This window comes from Australozyma saopauloensis, chromosome 4 (assembly GCF_035610405.1).
Source record: "Australozyma saopauloensis chromosome 4, complete sequence".
In the NCBI taxonomy this organism is placed as follows: domain Eukaryota; kingdom Fungi; phylum Ascomycota; class Pichiomycetes; order Serinales; family Metschnikowiaceae; genus Australozyma; species Australozyma saopauloensis.
Genome location: NC_086134.1, coordinates 1,620,260 through 1,638,836, shown reverse-complemented (window position 1 = coordinate 1,638,836; position 18,577 = coordinate 1,620,260). Strand labels below are relative to the sequence as shown.

The 18,577-nt window shown below is 43.3% G+C and overlaps 8 protein-coding genes across 8 annotated transcripts; 3 read left to right on the top strand and 5 right to left on the bottom strand.

Moving 5' to 3' along the window:
- Positions 1 to 529: 529 nt before the first annotated feature.
- PUMCH_003752 (uncharacterized protein) lies at positions 530 to 3,940 on the top strand (the record flags this gene model as incomplete). Its single annotated transcript, XM_063022710.1, has 1 exon — positions 530 to 3,940. One exon carries the CDS (start codon positions 530 to 532, stop codon positions 3,938 to 3,940), a length of 3,411 nt encoding a protein of 1,136 aa, XP_062878780.1.
- A 144-nt stretch (positions 3,941 to 4,084) lies between these two features.
- Positions 4,085 to 4,948, bottom strand: PUMCH_003751 (uncharacterized protein; the record flags this gene model as incomplete). Its single annotated transcript, XM_063022709.1, has 1 exon — positions 4,085 to 4,948. One exon carries the CDS (start codon positions 4,946 to 4,948, stop codon positions 4,085 to 4,087), a length of 864 nt encoding a protein of 287 aa, XP_062878779.1.
- Positions 4,949 to 6,133: 1,185 nt separating this feature from the next.
- PUMCH_003750 (uncharacterized protein) lies at positions 6,134 to 6,871 on the bottom strand (the record flags this gene model as incomplete). The annotated part of the gene is made up of 1 exon (XM_063022708.1): positions 6,134 to 6,871. One exon carries the CDS (start codon positions 6,869 to 6,871, stop codon positions 6,134 to 6,136), a length of 738 nt encoding a protein of 245 aa, XP_062878778.1.
- Positions 6,872 to 7,263: 392 nt separating this feature from the next.
- Positions 7,264 to 8,463, bottom strand: PUMCH_003749 (uncharacterized protein; the record flags this gene model as incomplete). The annotated part of the gene is made up of 1 exon (XM_063022707.1): positions 7,264 to 8,463. The coding sequence occupies one exon, from the start codon at positions 8,461 to 8,463 to the stop codon at positions 7,264 to 7,266; it is 1,200 nt and encodes a 399-aa protein (XP_062878777.1).
- Positions 8,464 to 9,033: 570 nt separating this feature from the next.
- Positions 9,034 to 10,758, bottom strand: PUMCH_003748 (uncharacterized protein; the record flags this gene model as incomplete). Its single annotated transcript, XM_063022706.1, has 1 exon — positions 9,034 to 10,758. One exon carries the CDS (start codon positions 10,756 to 10,758, stop codon positions 9,034 to 9,036), a length of 1,725 nt encoding a protein of 574 aa, XP_062878776.1.
- Positions 10,759 to 11,366: 608 nt separating this feature from the next.
- PUMCH_003747 (uncharacterized protein) lies at positions 11,367 to 11,972 on the top strand (the record flags this gene model as incomplete). The annotated part of the gene is made up of 1 exon (XM_063022705.1): positions 11,367 to 11,972. The coding sequence occupies one exon, from the start codon at positions 11,367 to 11,369 to the stop codon at positions 11,970 to 11,972; it is 606 nt and encodes a 201-aa protein (XP_062878775.1).
- A 616-nt stretch (positions 11,973 to 12,588) lies between these two features.
- PUMCH_003746 (uncharacterized protein) lies at positions 12,589 to 16,233 on the top strand (the record flags this gene model as incomplete). The annotated part of the gene is made up of 1 exon (XM_063022704.1): positions 12,589 to 16,233. One exon carries the CDS (start codon positions 12,589 to 12,591, stop codon positions 16,231 to 16,233), a length of 3,645 nt encoding a protein of 1,214 aa, XP_062878774.1.
- Positions 16,234 to 16,338: 105 nt separating this feature from the next.
- Positions 16,339 to 17,628, bottom strand: PUMCH_003745 (uncharacterized protein; the record flags this gene model as incomplete). Its single annotated transcript, XM_063022703.1, has 1 exon — positions 16,339 to 17,628. The coding sequence occupies one exon, from the start codon at positions 17,626 to 17,628 to the stop codon at positions 16,339 to 16,341; it is 1,290 nt and encodes a 429-aa protein (XP_062878773.1).
- Positions 17,629 to 18,577: the final 949 nt, after the last annotated feature.

Below are 18,577 nucleotides of genomic sequence, written 5' to 3'. Positions count from 1 at the left end.
AACCAGCATTCTCGGTTCCACATCCAGCACCCACACAAGACAAATGAAAGATCCCGAAGCAATCATCGCCTATCACGAAAAACAAGAATTCGATTCATTTTCCAATTATTCACCGAAAAAAATATTCAAAAATATTCACATCTACATCTCATTTGGAACATTCTCATAACAGTATACCCCATCTCTTCAAACCCCTCCAAGCCGCACCTGCAGGCTCGTGAGTCCCACCGTACTCCGACTTATCTCCAGGGTTGTTGATTCGGTCGTTGATTTAGCCGCATAAAACTTCACAAATTTGAGCCCTGGCTAGAAGCTTTGTTCAGTTCAGGTCAAAGCCCGTATATTTGCCGCTCTACACGTTCGGACTTTCTTTGGTTTTCCTGTTTCCCGACCATCTATTACGACGCCGACATTCTCTCAGAACGTCACTGGAACCAGGCTGTCCGCGCGCAAGTTCGGAAACAAAACCGATCCGACTCCAAATATTAGATCCATACCGTGCTGATCCTGCTGGAAAAAAACTGCTTTGATGACGTCGTTCAAGGGCCAGAAATCAACGTTTTTCTTCCAAGAAGATGACGAAAGAAGACCGCCGGCGAGGCCACCTGCATTCCGCAGTGCGACCAGCCTGGCGGTGCCGTTGAGTCGAACGACACTGCGAGCCTCGGACTCGGCCAAAATCGACGATATCTTGTTGTTCCCAGTAGAGAACTCCCATGCATATTCCTATGCACGCTTGTCGCCCAACAGTTTGGCCCTCCGGCTCAATGTGCTCAAGCGTTCGCTCGAGATTTTGAACGAGCGGCCGGACTGGATGCGCCTCATGAACTCTGTAGTGGGGCGTGGCCAGATCGACGAAAAGGCTCCCAGCCAGCTCGCTTCGCTACCGACCATCGACTCCAATACAAAACTCAACAATTTCAAAAGATCTGCATTTTTACAACCCCTGCATGCATCACAGCTCTCGCAGCTGTCTCAAGGAGCTGATAAATACAAGCTCAGTAGCAATGCGTCATCAGCTGCCCTCAGCGCTTTGTTCAGACCAAAGTTGAGTCGCCTGGAAAGCCAGCCAGTGTCACGAATTGCTACCGAAACCGGCCCTCTCAATGTTCTCAATGTGGCCACTCAAATTGCTACATTGAACGATGACTCCTTTCCTGATGATTTGAAGGATATAATATCTTTGATTGAAAATGATGGATCTTCTTCCAGCTCTAAATCGGAGATTGCCGCAACCTTGCACGACTTATCTCTTTCCTCAGGTCTGGAAGAAGCTGAAAGAAAACAGAACCTCTTGAAGACGAAGCTATTGTTTGCGCTAGCAACTCCCTTCGTGGAGTCTTCTGTGATGACCACTTCACTTCTATCTGCTTCCACAGGTGGAACTTCTGCAAGCCTTTCATCTAGTCCATCAATGGCTGCACTCAACATGCTTGGTGCGCAGAACCCATCCAGCTCTTCTGCTCCAGGAAGCCGCCCTTTTCATGCCATTTCTTCCGGGAAGCATTCATCCCCACAATCGATCGTCACAGTTGATGCAGATTTCCCTTGGAACTTCAAAGCTGCTAACGATCTTGCATGTCTCATGTTTGGTGTTTCTAAAAGCATGATTCGTAATCTTACACTCATGGATCTCATTGCTCCACAATTTCGTAACTTTGTGACCGAGAAAATGAACCGGGCTATCGCTGGTGAACTTGAGCAAAGTCCTACTGGTAACAAAAATATTATCTTTGCCGGAGAGATCATCGCCATTTCGCGTCAAGCGGAAGGTGGCTTTGCATGGACCTCAATCTGGGCCCAGAAGAAAGGTAATTTGATTATTTGCATGTTTGAGCAGATAACATGTGATGCATTCGACTTAACGCTCTCTGTAGATGTGGAGAAGTACAATACCGAACCCTACACTATTAAGGCGATCGATGAAGTTGCAGGCTCGTTAATTTCCAAACTAGGTGCATCTGGTATCAAGAAACTCGATTCATTTTCAGAATCTTTGAGCGAGGACTTGAGAATTCTGTCATCGAAAAATGTTGGAGATGATGAATGCGAGAATCCGGATTTCGTGGATTCTGAATGTCTTTGCAATCACAGATACTACACACTTCAACTAAATGGAGACGAAAATATTCCTTGTGCGCTATCGCTGTATCCTTTAGAGCGAGATGAGACTAAATTTGAGCTCAAAATTAAGATACATGCTATGCCTTACATCGCAGGTATGTTCGTCGTTGACTTCAGCAATTATGAAGTTCTCTCTTGCAACAAGGCAATCGCAAAGAACTTATTTGGGTTCTCTTCAGAAAACATCATCGGCCACCTGATCGACACTGTGATTCCTGACTTTAGTCACATCTTGCAAGCAGGTTTGGATGACCAAGACGAGCCTTTAGAGATCATATCCGGCTTGGTCTTACCCGAGCACTTTTTCCGCAAATACCACGCCGTATTGAAAGAGACTAGGATCAATGGATCTAAAAGTTCGATGGAAGACATTTTCCTTTCATCAAGAGGAATAGAAGGTATTCACCGTGATGGTAAAACTCTATTTATCGATATTCAATTGCGTGTTATCCTGCCTGACATATTCGTGCTTTGGGTCACATACTCTCGGCATTCTGGAAAGAACATCACACAGCAATTGCAGAAGTTGTCTCATAGTGCCTCCTCTCTCGCCTTGGAAGAAATGCAATCTCATGGATTGCATTCATCCGGTAAAAGCAGCGCAGTTGATGTTCCTTCGCAAATGAAATTATTCCACGAAAAAGACATATTGGAACTCGGTGGTAACAGCAGTAACGAAGTTAGTCGTCAAAGCAGCACTCGCAGGCCAAAAAAGGCAAGTACTTTTGCAGTGCCCGTGACATACATCAGCGATCAATCACTCTCCATAAAAGGACGTGGCGGCTTGCGGGCGTTGTCGGTAAGCGATGCAAGAAGCGATTCCATAATCAGCGATGACAGCAACGAAAAAAACGATTCATTGGATACTGCAGCTACGACTAATACTAATACCAGTGAGAATCGCTACTATCAAAACTTCTCTGAAGATGAAATTCTTGATCTTGAGAACAAAGAGATTGAAAGCATCAAAAGTCAGGCTAAATTATGGCCTACCAAGATCGGCGAAAAAAAGAGATCCAAAAAGTTTGAAGAATTCAAAATCCTCAAGAAAATGGGAGAGGGTGCGTACGGAAAGGTTGTGCTCGCAGAACATAAAGATGACCCGGCTTACAAAATTATCATTAAGTGTATTGACAAACAGCGTATTCTCGTCGATACCTGGGTTCGTGACCGTCAACTTGGGACGGTTCCTTCCGAGATTCAGGTTATGGCAACTCTTAACAATGAGCCTCATCCTAACATTATGCGTATCATTGACTACTTCGAGGATACAAACTACTATTATTTGGAAACGCCTATTTTTGGTCACCCTCCAGCCATTGATTTGTTTGATTACATTGAGGTCAAGAATGACATGTCTGAATTGGACTGTCAATTGATTTACAAGCAAGTCATCCTGGCTGTATACCACTTGCATAAGCAGGGCATTGCCCACCGTGATATTAAGGATGAGAACATTATCGTGAATGAATTTGGAATTGTTAAACTCATTGATTTTGGCAGTGCCGGATACGTGAAGCTGGGTCCTTTTGATGTCTTCGTGGGAACCATTGATTATGCCTCACCGGAGGTTTTGCGAGGAGAGAAGTATGAAGGAAGGCCACAAGACATCTGGGCTCTAGGCATCTTACTATACACGATGATCTACAAAGAGAACCCATTTTATAATGTGGACGAAATCATGGAAGGTGATTTGCGGGTGCCATATGTGGTAAGCGATGCGCTGTTGGAGCTCATCAAGAAGATTTTGGTGCGTGAGATCAAGGCCCGTCCAACCATCACCGACATAGCCGAACTGGATTGGCTAGATGTATAGAGTATTATTGCAAAATTTATAGATGAAGATACGAATTAGATTTATATTGAAAGGCACAATCAATTACTACCAAGTTCTTGAACACAACAATCAGAGCTAGGAAAAGTATGTATCAAAACCTCACACTCATCATTTAAATCAAGCTCACCTCTCAAGGTAGTCCCACGCATCTCCGATAGATTTAAGCCCCGTGTAGATCCATATCCCGATCTGATCGGTCCACGCATAGTAACAGAAGTAGAACGTGTACCATACACCTTGGTAGATATGTTCGTAGTACCATTTGGTCTGTCTACACCAAAGCTCGTTGCGACGCACGAAATGATCGTATGTCTTTTGAAGAGCTCTATTTGCATCGACGTCAGCGGTATTGGAGATTACGGCAAGGATCTCGCCCTGCTTCTCGGCGAACTTAAGCTCGTACTCTTGAACACTTAATAACCATTTTTCTGACAGCTCGTCAAAATAAATGTACTTTGGATAATTCATATCCTGCAACCCAGTCAGAATGCGCCGGTGAGATTTTTCAAATATACTGAACACGGGCAATAATATATTTCTGATCTGCTCCATTCCCTTGTAGTAAGGGAACTTCGAACTCTCGGAAAGGTTTTGAGTTGACAAATTGATAGAGGCAACTAACTCGAGCCACCAAGAATGCGGTGGGAAGTGGTCTAGCATGATACCATATGGGATCTCTTTGCCTTCCGGCACAACAGGGGGAGCAACATCGTGCGCACAAATTTTAGCGATGTATTTCCAAAAGGCCATTTCGTGTTCGACAAAATTGGTTTCACCATCACTGGTTGAAACGGGGGTGTTCTCACACACACTAACACCACCGGGAGCCTTGTCAGCTTTTTCCAATGATTCCGGTCTTACGGTCACTACTTTAGACTCTGAACCTGCTTCTACTTCAGAGAAAACCTGAGCCGCTTCGTTAGTTTTAGTGCAGACCTCGTCATGACCTTTAAGGTCAAGCGCCAAATCAGAATCGGAAGAATTCATCACTTTCGAGGGGAAATTTTGTTTAAACTTTTGTTTAATTACTGTTATGCCAATTTCTTTGAAAACTAGACTGCGATGTGCACCACAAGCTAAATGAGTAGGTTTGACTTCGATGAATACAGCTACTGACCTTAGGACTGAGTTTCACTCAGAAGTTGAAAATTGTGATGCACCGATCTTTGGAAAGAAATATGAGAGATTTGTGTTCTCTTGCTCTCTGAATTTTCCTAGATTTTTTTTGTTATTTGGATTAAGCTTTTTAAACCTTCCCTAGGGGCTAAAAATGACCCCCTATACATTTGTGTTATTTGAAGTATAAAATGACAATTAAGCTAGCAATTTCTTGTACGAATATTCATATAAATATACCGAATTGGTCATATTTTTTCATTTGAGCTCGGTCTTTGAGTGTTGTAAGTTGAACCATCTTCAACACAGAGAATGAGGACAACCTCAAGCTCCGGAGACTACTTTCGAATCAATATAATAAATGAAGCTGGGGTGTGGTTTATGTGCTTAAAAGCTACTTACCTTTCCTTTTTGTCATCATCAATATGAGAGTATAATTTACACTTCCTAACTGCTTTTGATATGTCTATGATATAGTGCTAAGTTTTCATAATGAGCTGAAGAAAAGCTCTTCTAAATAGTGGTCTTTGCCACAGATAGCTCCAAATTTGCTTGTTGTATGATTGACAGAAGTGCTTCACAGTGAAAGCGAAAGCAAACCGAGCAAACTCTATCAGAGAAATGTCATGGATACATCCCGGTAAAATCGCTATCAGATAACCGAACGTTCTAATTCTTGGCAGTGAGCTGCCTCAGTCAATTCGGATGATACATAGAAGCATGGACAAGACAAGAATCAACCCTAGGACAACACATGCAAACTTTTACCATACTAGCTTCAAATCGAGACTTGATTCTAGAAAAATGACCTGGACAGAAAGGGTACATTTGAAAGCTGTGCCAAACACCTCCAATTGTTGGACCTACGAAAAGAGCCCTGTATTAGTACAAGTAACCGTGGAGTCAGCCAGGTTCTATTGTCCATTTCAAGCTCGTCAACTCGCTTACTAGATTGCGAGGAGTCTCACACAATACACAGAATTAAAGCAACACTCTCTACATCCAACATCTTCATATATCATGAATGCTTGTTCCGGTCTATATACAAATCCCATCCTATAATGAGACGGGGACGTCGTTGCGAGGATCAAGGATCCATTTTCTCACAATGTTTTTCTGAACTTGAGGCTTGATTGTGTCCACTGGCCCGTACTTCCCCTTCGTGGCAGCCTCCAAAATTTGTGCTTTTTTCTGCTCATCAGCCATCACCTTCTCCAAAATGACCTTGATATTTGCTACTCTGTTTTCCAAAACACTCAAATCCTTCTGGTCTTGCGAAAGCTTCATCTCGAGAACGGGTTCCGTCGAAGGCCATGCTGGGATTCCATACTTCTGTTTGATCTCCTCGATTTGCTCTAATAGCTGTGCACGCTCGGTCTCGCCGCTGGAAGGGAAAGCCCTCGAGATCTTGTCCAACTGTTGTAAATCAGCTACCTGTGTCACAATCGAATCCAACTCCTTTCTGCGAGCAAGGAATTTCTCTATACGCTCCGAGTCATCGCGAGCAACCCGCTCCTTCGCAAGAGCCTCATACTTCTCGAACTGCTGACCTTCGTTCAGTTTGACTTCTGCAATGGCGAAGTACTTTCTCGAGGAGATTTTTGGGATGGACTCGATACGCACGAGATCTCCCTCGGTACAGAGGTTGCCTTCATCGTGCACGAGGTAGTCTTTCTTACCGAAAATCTCTTTGTGGACTCTAGTGTCGTATCTTTGAGTTTGAACTCTAACCTTCACGGTTTTGTTCATTTTTCCGTGGGAAATAACCACACCCACGAAGTTCTGTCTAGCCATTCTTGTGGGAAAAGGATAGTATGGATATGAGGTTGAATTAAGGCGAAATGAAGAGGACCGGTCGTTTTCAACTGTGGTACTAGGGAGTGAAAAATGTCTTGGTGCATGCAGGCAAGAGGTTGGGGGTGAAAGGATGATAGAGGAGATAAGATGAGACACGTAATTGGCTACTATCAATTTAATATTTGAAATCGAGATATGCTATTGTATAGCATCCTTGAAAAAAAATCTGCGAGCTTCTTTTCTGCTGAGTGTGGCACTTCGCTGTTATTAAAAGAAGAGAGCAGAGCCTCATTAGATTTAGGGTAAACTGGTTGTTCTATAAAGTTATTGCTAGTTGTTGTTATATTCAGCATTACATTTATCTAGTAGGTTTTAGATAACTCTACGGCTTATTTTCTAGCTTCCTCAAGACACTTGGCCAACCTCTCCAATAGAATCTTGTTCTCACTCTCTGTGCCGATAGAAATACGCAAAGCTCCAGTACAGTTCATTTCAGAGCCTCTGAATCTTACAACAACGCCGTTGTGTACGGCCAAATTGTTGTAGACGGCTTTTGCAACTTCGTTAGAGGGGGTACCGTTCTTGTCTAAGAACTCCAAAAGCAAGAAGTTAGCATCAAGACCTCCCAAATTGCGTCCAACACCAGCGAGTTTCTGCAACTCTGACAAAACAAAAGCGCGCTGGTCTACGATCAGATCAACATATTGTCTCATCACGCTCAAGCCCAGTTGCTCGTCAGTGGAACGGGTGGCCACTGCGGACGTCAACGAAGAAATATTGTAGGGGTATTTCATGGCGTTCAAGTAACCAGACAATTCAGGGGATGCGAAAGTGATACCCAACCGAATACCAGCGAGCCCAAACGACTTGGAGAGGGTTTGAAACACGACGAGATTTGGGAATTGATTGACTAAAGTGGACACAGACTGCGAGAAGCCATCCTTGTCCGGACTGAAATCAATATAAGCCTCATCAACGACCATAATACCATTCCATGTCTGTTGCACCTGCTTCAAAAGATCTACGATGCTCTCTACATTCAACAATTTGGCTGTGGGGTTACCGGGGGAGGTAACGTAAAGAAGCTTGATCAGCGGATCGGCTGATACGGCTTCCACGATCTTAGGCACATCCAATTGGAAGCCTGGAACGGTCAATGGAACAGTGGCTAAAGAGACATCGTTGACCTTAGCGCAGATGGAGTACATTCCATACGTTGGAGGACACACAAGTAGCTTGTCGGTGCCGGGCACACAGACACAACGCAAAAGCAAATCAATGCTCTCGTCAGAGCCAACACCCAAGCACAAGTTTTCTGGAGAAAGCTTCTTGTTGTTGTCGAAAAAGCGGTTTGGTGCAGCGTTTCTGAAGTCTACAATTTGCTGTTTCAATGCAATCTGGTGGGGGTCAGGGTACCTATTCAATTCCAAAGCATCTTCCCAATCGCTGATTTGAGAAAGGGCCGGCCCGTGGGTGTTCTCATTTGCGTCAAGAAGAATTCCCTCTTTGAAATCGTCTCTAGCACAACGATATGGTTCGAGTTGGGCGATGTTGGGTCTCACAAGAGACTTCAAGTTGAAAGCTGCCATCGGAATCACTTGTTTTAGATTCTGCTGAAGTTTTGCTATAGAACGTGCAATTAATTATACTGATGGTATCAATATTGGGAAGTTCTGTTCAATAGAGCGTCTAAGATAGTAGATACGGAACCAGATTGAGCAAGAATTGAGAAGCAGGTACTTTGATTTTAAAGTGTCAAGTTTCTAGGAAGTGTTGAAATTTAAAGTATCCCGAGATTCTCTGTTGTCTATGGTCTGTTAGGGAATGAAGTGACACTTATATAATTGGTATTAGATGAGTGAAGCTCTTATCTACAGTGCCATGAGTCAGAGTTGAACTGTACTTGGAGTTATTGTCCAAAGGAGTAAAAAAATAAAAAATGAAAGAAGAGTAACTAATTTCTGTCAGTTAAATAAATTTAGGATATTAGACCCATTGATCAGCTGCTGGGTTTAGGAATCAGTGGCATCTGTAGATTCTAGCGATGATAAACGGATGATCTCACATAAAGTAGATGGTAAATTTTTACTCTCTATGAAATATACTAGTGGAATACATAATTGAACTTCAAAAGAGACAACCATTGAGACCAAATGGACCTAGTCGTGTTCGGACGTTGGAAGAAGAAAGTACGTATCTATCTGCGGTGTTTCCTTCTTCCAAAGGTATCCTTTCAACGCTTTGGTCATTTTTCTTCTCTTCGTTGAGATTCGGCGGCGCCACGACTTGGGCTTCGATCCCGCCAGATCCAAAAACGGACTGAGCCGGGGCAGACCATCCACCCAAGGCAGAAAGGCAGACTCTGTAGGACTGTAATACTTCCCACCGGCATGCTCCAGACTCGAAAAGATATCCGAAGATTTGAGGAAGGTCAGAGCCTGTGATGGGTTGGCATCCTCTTGTCCTGGACAACTGTGGTCGTTGTTCTCGACGTTGAACAACAACACCAAGTTCTCTATTGGACTGGTACGTGGCGCTTTCGAGGTAGTTCCAAATACACTCTGTACCCATTCGATCAGGCGACTGAACCGGGATGTATGTGTTGCAATGATATCATTTTTGGAGTCCTCGGCTAGTTCCAAAGAGTAGTCGCAAGATGGATTTGTATCTGCTTCAATGACTTTGCGAGGAGGAAGTTCAGGAGGAGTATTCTTAAGGCAACGATGATTGCATGGCTCGGCGTTCTGACAAGAAGGGCAGACTGATTCGTTGGCTTCGAAAGGGCCATGTCTCTTGCAAGCAGAATTCTCACTGGCCTTGCCAAATTCTGAAACTGAACCAGAACCATCATTGCCCACTTCCTTAAAATTTCCCTGGGCTTTCAAGTCTTTCACTTCACATGCCTTTAGATCCTGATGTTTCTTTTCGATGAAGCCCATTGAGCTAACCTCTGCCATAGTCAAGGAGGGAGCTACGATGTCGTCTTCACTTTCGTCCTGCTTGGTCTCACAAACTTCATCACCCTCGTTCTTACAAACATCATTACCTTTGGTACACTTGAGGTCCTTAGAAAGCGAGTGGTCGACTGGTGTTTTATCCTCGGGTGCCTGGGCAGAGACGTCGGCAGTGGTCTCTCTGCCGCTTTCCCCAGTAACTCCGCAATTCAGATGAGATTTGTTTCCTCTCTTCTTGGAGCGCTTCCTTTTCTTGGAGCGTTTCCGAGACAGCGCTTCCGTTGCACCATCAATTGTTTTGACACAATTGCTTCCGCAGGAGACTGGTTCCGGGTTGTTTGTCTCCTCAGCATTCTTACATACCTCTTTTTGATTTGAAGAGGTAACAATTGGTGACTCTTTTGGATCTTCTTCCTTTGGAGACTTGAGACAGACAGGACACTCCTTCAGATAAGCCATATTCTTGTCAAAACCGTCCCAAATGTTTTCGATTTTTTCTTGAAGATCAGCCTCAAATCTAAGTTCAGTGCATTTGATTCTAAGAGCAGCATTGTAGTCCTCACTAGTCGCTGTATCACCTTGTTCATTCTGATCCTCCAGATCCGCCAAACCAGCAACCTTGACCGTCAAATCATCAGTTTCTGCGATATCAGACAGAGATTTCTTGATCAAAATCTCTGCCAGGGACTGGTTCAGAGTGTCAAGGATGATGTTCATTTCTCCGGTCGTCTGTATGGCTAGCTTATGATCACATTGATCCGAAAACCCGCCAAGAGCAGAATCGTCGAAAAGGTCGGAAAGTCCCGAGCTAATCGTCGAATTCGATAAAATACGACCACGATTCCAACTAGAGACTATTCTCAATTCAGTTATGTCACTAGACATGTTTTGGCAATTGAACTTGAGTAGTATGGTGGATTCACAGGACATCTTCACAGGACCAAGACTGAGTAAGTAAAACTATCAAATTCGGGAATATGCTTCAGAAAAACGTCTATAAATTTGAGTTGTTCTTTACTGTCAAATCTTCTGTTTAGCAAAATGATCGTGCATACCTTTCGATTTGACCAAGAACAGAACGACTTTAGCAAAAGAGAAAGTAATTCAAATGTAACTCTATCCAGTAAGATGAGAATTTTCCAATTAAATCTCAACACCTCGCTTCAATCTTGGACGAGACCTCAACATCGTACCTCGTTGCATCTTGTAGTATTGCTAGTCACCTTGTCACCCCTTCACGGAATCAACAAAAATTAGGATATAATTTAGCTTGAAAAAAATCTTTGATATAGCAGCTTCTCTATAGCTTCCTTGCAATTCTTTTTCTGATTTTGCAAAGTTCACTATTGTTTCCACACCCGTGCCTCCATGATACATACCACCTGTTCCGAATACATTCACTCACACATAACAACTAACAACAACTCTATTGTGACCAATACATCAATAATCGCGAGCCAAAACTCAAGCACGCCTTATTGCTCTTAAATCTACCTCCCAACCAAATTTCATAACTCAAACATAGAAATTACCATACCATGGAGGTCGATCTTCGATATGACGCCAAAATCAAAGGCTTAGCCATCAAAAACGGCCCAGAACACGTGGACCCACAACTCCAACTCGAGCTTGAACAACTCAACACCATCTGCACTGAACTCATTGGTATCACGGACGCTGTGCCATCACCTCCAACACCAGAGAACTTCAACAAGGACATGTCGCGTATGATCAGCAAGCTTTACGAGGGTGGTGTCCAAGCTTTCAAGAACGGCAAGATCCAGGATTCCGAAAAGCAATTCACAATTGCCATTGAGGTCATCAACCGTAGAAACAAGTTTGAGGCGTTCCAGGGTACTCTTCAGGAGCTCGGAATCTTGCTCATGGCACGCGCAGACACATACTTGGCAGGCAAGAAATACGTCAAGGCCTTCAATGACGCTGATTTGTTGATTGGGTTGATGATGTGCACGCCCGACAACTTCTTACGTAGAGGTGTGGCCAACTACTTCTTGGAGAACTACGAGGATGCACGCGCTGACTTCCAGCGCGGGTTGGCTTTTGACCCAAACAATGAGAAGCTCTTGGCTGAGTTGAACAACGTCTTGGATAAGATCTTGGACGAAAATGGAGACTACTTGTAGATATGAACGAGCTCGCGGGTTTGAGTTCCAGCGTTAATATTAAGATGAAAGCTCATGTTTCTTTAAGAAGCAAAAATAACACGCGCTAGTCAGAGGGTTCGCATTCATTCGACCCGGGGGAATATTCGGATCTTTTAACAGTACCGATCTCGGCCGTTTCATGTGAATGTTGACTTGTCTTCACGGGAGTAAATAATTCAAATTAAACAACATTGTATATCTCTGTCCTCAGCATATACGCTTTGATGTTGTAATCCCTTTCAACAGGATATTATTTGTGATCCATGTAGCCTTATCACGAATGATGTTAGAACACAACCACACACCCCATCCGAAGCCAAAGTGCAAGAAACATCACAATACAATTTTAATCAAGCAAATAGATACAAACTAACATCTCAAATTCGCGCAGAAAAATTCGACCTCCATCATTGACCTTCCTCTTTCCAACCTTAGCCCACACCTTCCAGGCACATAAACTCGGAAGCCAAGTCCAGACTCCGATTACATCCACCACTGGAAGCAGGCAAGCTGCTACCATACGAGTATATAAAGGCCCAATTCCCCCAGTTCTAGTTGTCTTGAAAACTTACTTGCGGTCGAATTTGCTTGCGAAATGCTGGATCATTTCGCCAATGCAATAGTCTTATCAGACAATGAAAGCTTCGATGCCATGGAAGTAGACGAGCCGGAGGACATGATGGCGCCTCCAGAAGTCTTGGAAATTAATGATGATGCGCAGTTTAGAGATGAAAGTGTACCTCAACCGTACGGTAGTATCGACCATTTGCATGCTGGAGATGCACCTAGTATAGCTCTACAGAACAATCCATTGGGTGTGCCACAAACGCCACATGAATCCGAATCTGGAGGGGCTCAAGAGTTTCCAAGTGTGTATACACGTCTGGACCTGCTACCGATGCAGAGCTCTTCTTTTGGAAACACACTGAGAGATCCAACGGGAAGACTTGACCTGTTGAAGGCGTCACAAGTCCGCAAGAATGATACCCGGAAGCGGCCCGTTGAAGTGGTGGTTTTAAGCGATTCGGAGGAAGATACTCCCGGCCTATCACTGCGCCATGGCACCTTCTTGGAACGAGCTGGTAAAACGCAATCTCCTCTCCCTCTCCCTTCTGCTAATACTCACAACCCTTCCGCTCTTCTTAATCGTCCCAATGGAGCTCAAGCTCTACGTCAGGGCTCTGGCACTGGTAACCTGACTCCGGTTATGGCGGGCAATGCAGACCCCATGGATCAAAGTTTGTTCAGTTGGGACCGGAGTAAACAGTCTAATTCTCGCCAAAACGGAGTGGTAAGCCTCGAAAGCCTGGCCACACCCGACACTGGCCTTCACAGTACCAACGAAGACTCTCTGACTGAAGTGTCTGATTTAACGAAACTAATTACATACCACCCAACCCCAGAAGTTGCACAGATAGAGTCTGACGATGAACTAGAGGAGGTTTCTAAAGAGGTTGCTGAGAAAGCAGCTACTTTCAAGCTGACAAGCTTCAATCTGACCTACCAAGATCTCTACTACAACAAGCCAATCCCTGTCTATCACGCGGGCGCCTACAACCCTAACAGCAGGCTGGAGGTGCGGATAGAACCAAGAATCCCCACTGCGACGCAGCTCCAAGATAAATACAACGAGTTAAAACGATACATCGAAACGCAGACTAACGAACGTTATCGTCTTGTTGACTTGTATGGCCAATTGAAGGCCGACATCGATTCTAGACTAGCAGCTGAACTTGATCCTGGTCAGGTTCTTATTGATCGGATCAACCAAACTAGTCACAAGATCCACGGCCTTGACAAAGGATTGCAGGACCTTAAAAATGAGGAACACACACTTGTCAATTCGATCCAAAGAATGATCTATGAGAATCAGTATATTACACCTATTGCCGCAAAGCCTAACAATCAGCCCTCGTTGCATATGAACCCCTATGCAAAACCAAATGAAGACGAAACCCATCTATTAGAATTATTCAAAGGAGCTTTCTCGGACACAAATACAGATGATATGGCGGAGACTCCAGATCTGTTGGCAATAAAGCTTCTTGACCATCAGAAACAAGGTCTCTTTTGGCTCTTGAAAAAAGAGGAGAAAAACATTGGGTGCTTGCTAGCCGATGACATGGGTCTTGGTAAGACGGTGCAAACTATTGCACTTGTGATGGCTCATCGTCCTAAGTTTGATGAGCCAAACACTACATTAATTGTGGGACCTGTTTCTTTACTTCGTCAATGGCAAGCTGAGTTTGAATCGAAACTTAAGCCAACTCACACTTTAAAAACCATTCTCTATCACAACACGTACAAGAAAAAACTTGACACATTCAAGCGCTTATCGAAGTATGACATTGTTTTCGTTTCTTACACTACATTAGCAAATGAGTATAAGAAGCACTTCGGCCTCAGTGTGGAGAAAGTGAATGACATTGACGAAGATGAAGACCAAACCAACTACACCTCTCCATTCTACAGCCCAAGCGCTAAGTTTTTCCGTATCGTCTTGGATGAAGCTCATTATATAAAGAACAAGGATTCTCAGGCCTCCAAATCTGTCGCACGCTTGAAGGCAGTACACCGTATGTGCTTGACAGGAACACCGATGCAAAATAAGATCAGTGAGCTCTGGCCTGTCCTTCGATTTCTCCGAACGAAGCCATACGATGATTTGGGGAAGTTCATGACTCAAATTGCTGGTCCTCTACTGCCCAAAAATGAATCCTTTGATGACTACGAGTTAAATGCTGCTATGAAGCGTCTCAGAGCATTATTGACCGCGATAATGTTGAGAAGAACAAAAACATCGACCATTGATGGAAAACCTCTCATTGTTCTTCCCGATAAAACCATTGAGCAAGTTTTCGTTGAAATGACTGAAGCTGAAAAGGAGTACTATACCTCTATGGAAACCTCCATTCAAAACACTGCCCGCACAATGTTGAACGATACCGCTTCTAGAACTGGTTTCGTTGGTATTTTGGCATTGCTCATTCGACTCCGTCAAGCTTGCATCCATAAGTTTCTTGTTGAAGTTGGGGAGCTCCGCGCAGCACATAAACATGCAAGTCTGAAGCAGACCCTCGAAACCAACTATAGAATGGTCAAGTCAATGCCCCGGGACTTGAGGTCTCAGATAAGTATCTCTCTCAGACCAAAAATTCAAGAAGTGAAACCATTGAAGAAAGAAGGTCGTGGGTCTAGGGCCAAGATCAAAAAAGCGTTGCCTCTTGAGGACCATTTGAATAGACTAGACATGTTACTTCATGAAGATGAGAATGTGAAAAAAATAGCTGGTCAAACTGACGAGGAATACGTGTATGAATCTGTTTCTGAGTCCGAGAACGATTCCGGTTTGGATGATGTCCAACTTACGTGTCCTTTATGTTTCGATGTAGTAGGAGAGGACCAAATTGTCATTTTTCTGGGTTGCGGCCACATGATATGTTCTGATTGTGTCAATAATTTCCTTGAGGGTAATGGGGCAGTCTATGGAATGGTTCAAGGGTCGCTGGCGACCCAGTGCATGACATGCCAGGCTGCTGTATCCAAAAACCAATTGGTTCCCTACACCATATTTGAAAAAATCACACAAGAGCGCCTTACTTCCAATGAATTGGTCGAAAGTTTACTGAGCACTCGCACTGATACATATGAAGAGAAATATCGAGCGCTTATCAAAACCCAAGATTTCTATCAATCTGCAAAAGTAAGAAAGGTGCTAGAGATACTCAGACTGGTATTCGCTGCCTCTGCAACAGACAAGATTATTATCTTCTCAAATTTCACAGTCACTTTTGACATGTTGAAGGTTGTCTTCCGGGCTGGTAATATTCCTTTCTTACGTTACGATGGTACCATGGGAGTAGATGAGAAAAATGCAACAATTGAAAAGTTCTATCAAGGGTCGGAGCGTGTCTTGCTTATATCTTTGAGAGCTGGAAATGTTGGTTTGACTTTGACTTGCGCATCTCATGTTATACTCATGGATCCATTTTGGAACCCATATGTGGAAGAACAAGCTATGGATCGTGCACATCGTCTAGGACAGCTGCAGAAAGTGACGGTTTATCGAATTTTAACAATGGATAGTGTTGAAAAGCGTATCATGGAATTGCAAGAGAGAAAGAAGGAACTTATTGGAGCTGCGCTAGATGAAAATGCGTTGAAGAGTAGTAGTACCCTTGGAAGAAATGAATTGGGCTATTTGTTCGGTTTAAATACTCTCGATGGGGTAAGATCGTGAAGAATGAATTGTGAGTGTAATAAATTTATAGAGGTATTAATGCATGTAAATGTGCTTACCAACCCAGGAAGAAACGAAGACCTTAACATTTGCGCGCTATAAGCTTTATGATCTGAACTTTTTCACCTTGGAGATATTTCGTGACCAGTCAACTTCAGTAATGAGTATTGGCTCAGAGCAACATAATTCTTGCACCACTGCACTCTCGAAATCCAAGCTGTATTTATCAAGGGATTTGCAAAGATAAATTAACTGCAAAATTACACCGTCACGTTGACTCCTGAAGTCGAAGTCGTTTTCATCTGTTGAAGACTGCGGAAGGTGTTGGCGAATTTCGGATAGAAGAAGTTTCACCAAACTTTTGACATACGAAAGAACGAGAAAATGATCTTTGTCAACATCAGATTCGAGTTTAGTCGTACGGAAGATAGCATGATAGATCGACAAAGAGTTGAACAAGTGCTCTCTATACACCTCGATGAAGCGTTTCAAGTATGTCAATTTCTTTAGCTTTAGAAGTGGTTTGAGTGTGCTGATTTCGGTAGTGATAAACTTGAAGCGCGAGTTCAAGTAGATGATTTTGAGGGCTCGCTCTCTCAGCTCTGGTGATAGCTGCGCACCATTTTCTGGAGTCTGAGATGCAATTGCAATGAGGTCTGGGCGGTTTAGAATTTGGAAGATTTTCAAAATGTTTGACTGCTTCAAATTTGTATTAAGAAGCTTCACAAGACCTCTTACCATGACTCTCAATTCTACGTCAATCTTCTGTTCGAGAGCTTTGAACGTTGCTAATTTGGGGAATTTGATCGCATGCATTTTCACAGACATGGCCACTTCAAGCGCTTCGTGGTAATTGCCTTGCATTATGCACAAACGACAAAGAGTGGGAAGTTCAAGGACGTCGAGAACAGAGTCGATTTTGAGAAGCACTGAGCTACATGCAGCAGCGCCGAAGTTCAGTCCGGTGGCTGTTGAAGTCTTTGCAATGCTTTTAGAGAGAATTGACGTATCAGATCCAATGTCCCGTAGACTAGCCAATATGGAAGAAGTCTCATTCTTGAGACGGAAATCGAGTTGCGAGGAGACGGTAGTCAAGTCCCGGCTCAATTCAACAATGAGCTCTCGGTTCTCGGTGGCTGTCTTTGCAAGTTTCACGTCAATTTGTCGCAGTGTCTGGTCAAGCTCTGCAATCTCTTCTACAAGGGTTACTGGACGAGACTTTGAGGCAGCAGCAGTTGCAGCAGTAAACTGGTCGGTAGAAAAGAGTTCATCGTTGGCTAGAAGGGAGTCGAGATACTCTTCCGCCTGCTGTTTGGTGGAGTCGTTTGAGTCTAGAGCTTCAAGTAAGGAAGGATCCAAATAGCTTCTGAGCGAATTCACAAGGAGCGAAGCCATGCTTATATATGATTTTCTGTAGTGTGGTGTTCAATTTGTTTGGTGAAGTCTAGTCTTTGTTAATATCCACACTTGACAATGGGAATGGGTGTCAAAATATGGAAGGTTGATGTTTGGTGTGGTGTGTATAGGTGAGTATCACTGTGAATGCTACGGTATTGATATATGTCAAGTTGAAAATTTTTCATTTATTTGGTCTCCACGTTTAAATTCATTTTAGAGATCGTTTTCAATCAAGCAATCTTTGATTTGAGTTAATTTAAACCTTTTGGAGGGAAGTGTTCTATATGGCATTTGACCCGAAAACTAAGGTGTCATTGAATCTTGATCAAACATCCAAAACACAAATGGAAAGAAACATTTTCAGGATCTTATTTTTTGGAAATTCAAAGTTTCATTTATATGACCAGTGTTCGATTGGATTTAGATTACCATTCCCATACACTGACAGGCTACAATGACACATTTCAAGACCAGCAAGAGTCTGTTCTGAAGTACATCAATTAAAGATGGTTTTTGCTGATTGTTTTTATGATACCCAGAATTGTTTTGCGCACACAATCACCCTATCGATCAAGGCTTACCTGAGGAAGTTGTATTAGTAGCTGTTGTCTGTAAATAAATTAACTTGTATTAAGCAGTCCAGTGCTCTACACTTCTTGTAGTTGCTTGAAAGTTTTTATGATCGGACTCCTAGAACCTCAGTCCTCTGAGATCTTCTCCCAGTCCGATACGTCAGTAACATGAAGCCTTTGGCCGAGCTTTTCAAATGATAGGAATACTCTTGTGATGAAACATTACCCCTAAATTCTTAGAGAATACTTTCATCTCTTTACACTCCACTTTGCACTCCCTAGACGCATTCTGGTTCAATTATAAAGAAAGCTTGGACCTCAAAACAGACAACCAGCTTGCTTCACAAATCAAGATACGAAATGATACAAGTCCT